Here is a 311-nt window from a genome sequence, read left to right as displayed (position 1 = left end):
ATGAAAGAAAGAGAGGCATACGAAAGAAGGAAATTGACATGGTATGTTACCAAAGCTATCCAATGTAAAACTCCATTTCAATTATCAACAGGACGACGCCCACGCCCAAGAACAGGCGTGGGCGTGCAGTACAATAGGCGGAGTCTGCGTCAACGTGACAAGTGACAGTGAAAGATTTGCTGACTGCATTAGTTTGCCCAACGGCCGCTGCCCTCTGAACTGGCGCTGCTGTCGCTCGCCTGTACAGCGTGGTATGGAGATATGGCCATTTGAGTCTGAAATGAAAGCTTGATACAATTTGTTTGATAATA

The 311-nt window shown here is 46.6% G+C and overlaps 1 protein-coding gene across 1 annotated transcript in view; it reads left to right on the top strand.

Annotated features, from left to right (window-relative positions):
- LOC119581981 (protein PXR1-like) overlaps positions 1-311 on the top strand; it is a gene marked incomplete at its 3' end in the record, with an annotated part of 14,510 nt that overhangs the window by 13,318 nt on the left and 881 nt on the right. Inside the window, 1 exon segment of the mRNA XM_037930170.1 lies at positions 92-251. Coding sequence (XP_037786098.1) covers positions 92-251 — 160 coding nt within the window.

Source organism: Penaeus monodon, chromosome 15 (genome assembly GCF_015228065.2).
Source record: "Penaeus monodon isolate SGIC_2016 chromosome 15, NSTDA_Pmon_1, whole genome shotgun sequence".
In the NCBI taxonomy this organism is placed as follows: Eukaryota; Metazoa; Arthropoda; class Malacostraca; order Decapoda; family Penaeidae; genus Penaeus; species Penaeus monodon.
The sequence above is the reverse complement of the archived record's forward strand: the minus strand, read 5'-3'. Positions and strand labels throughout refer to the sequence as shown.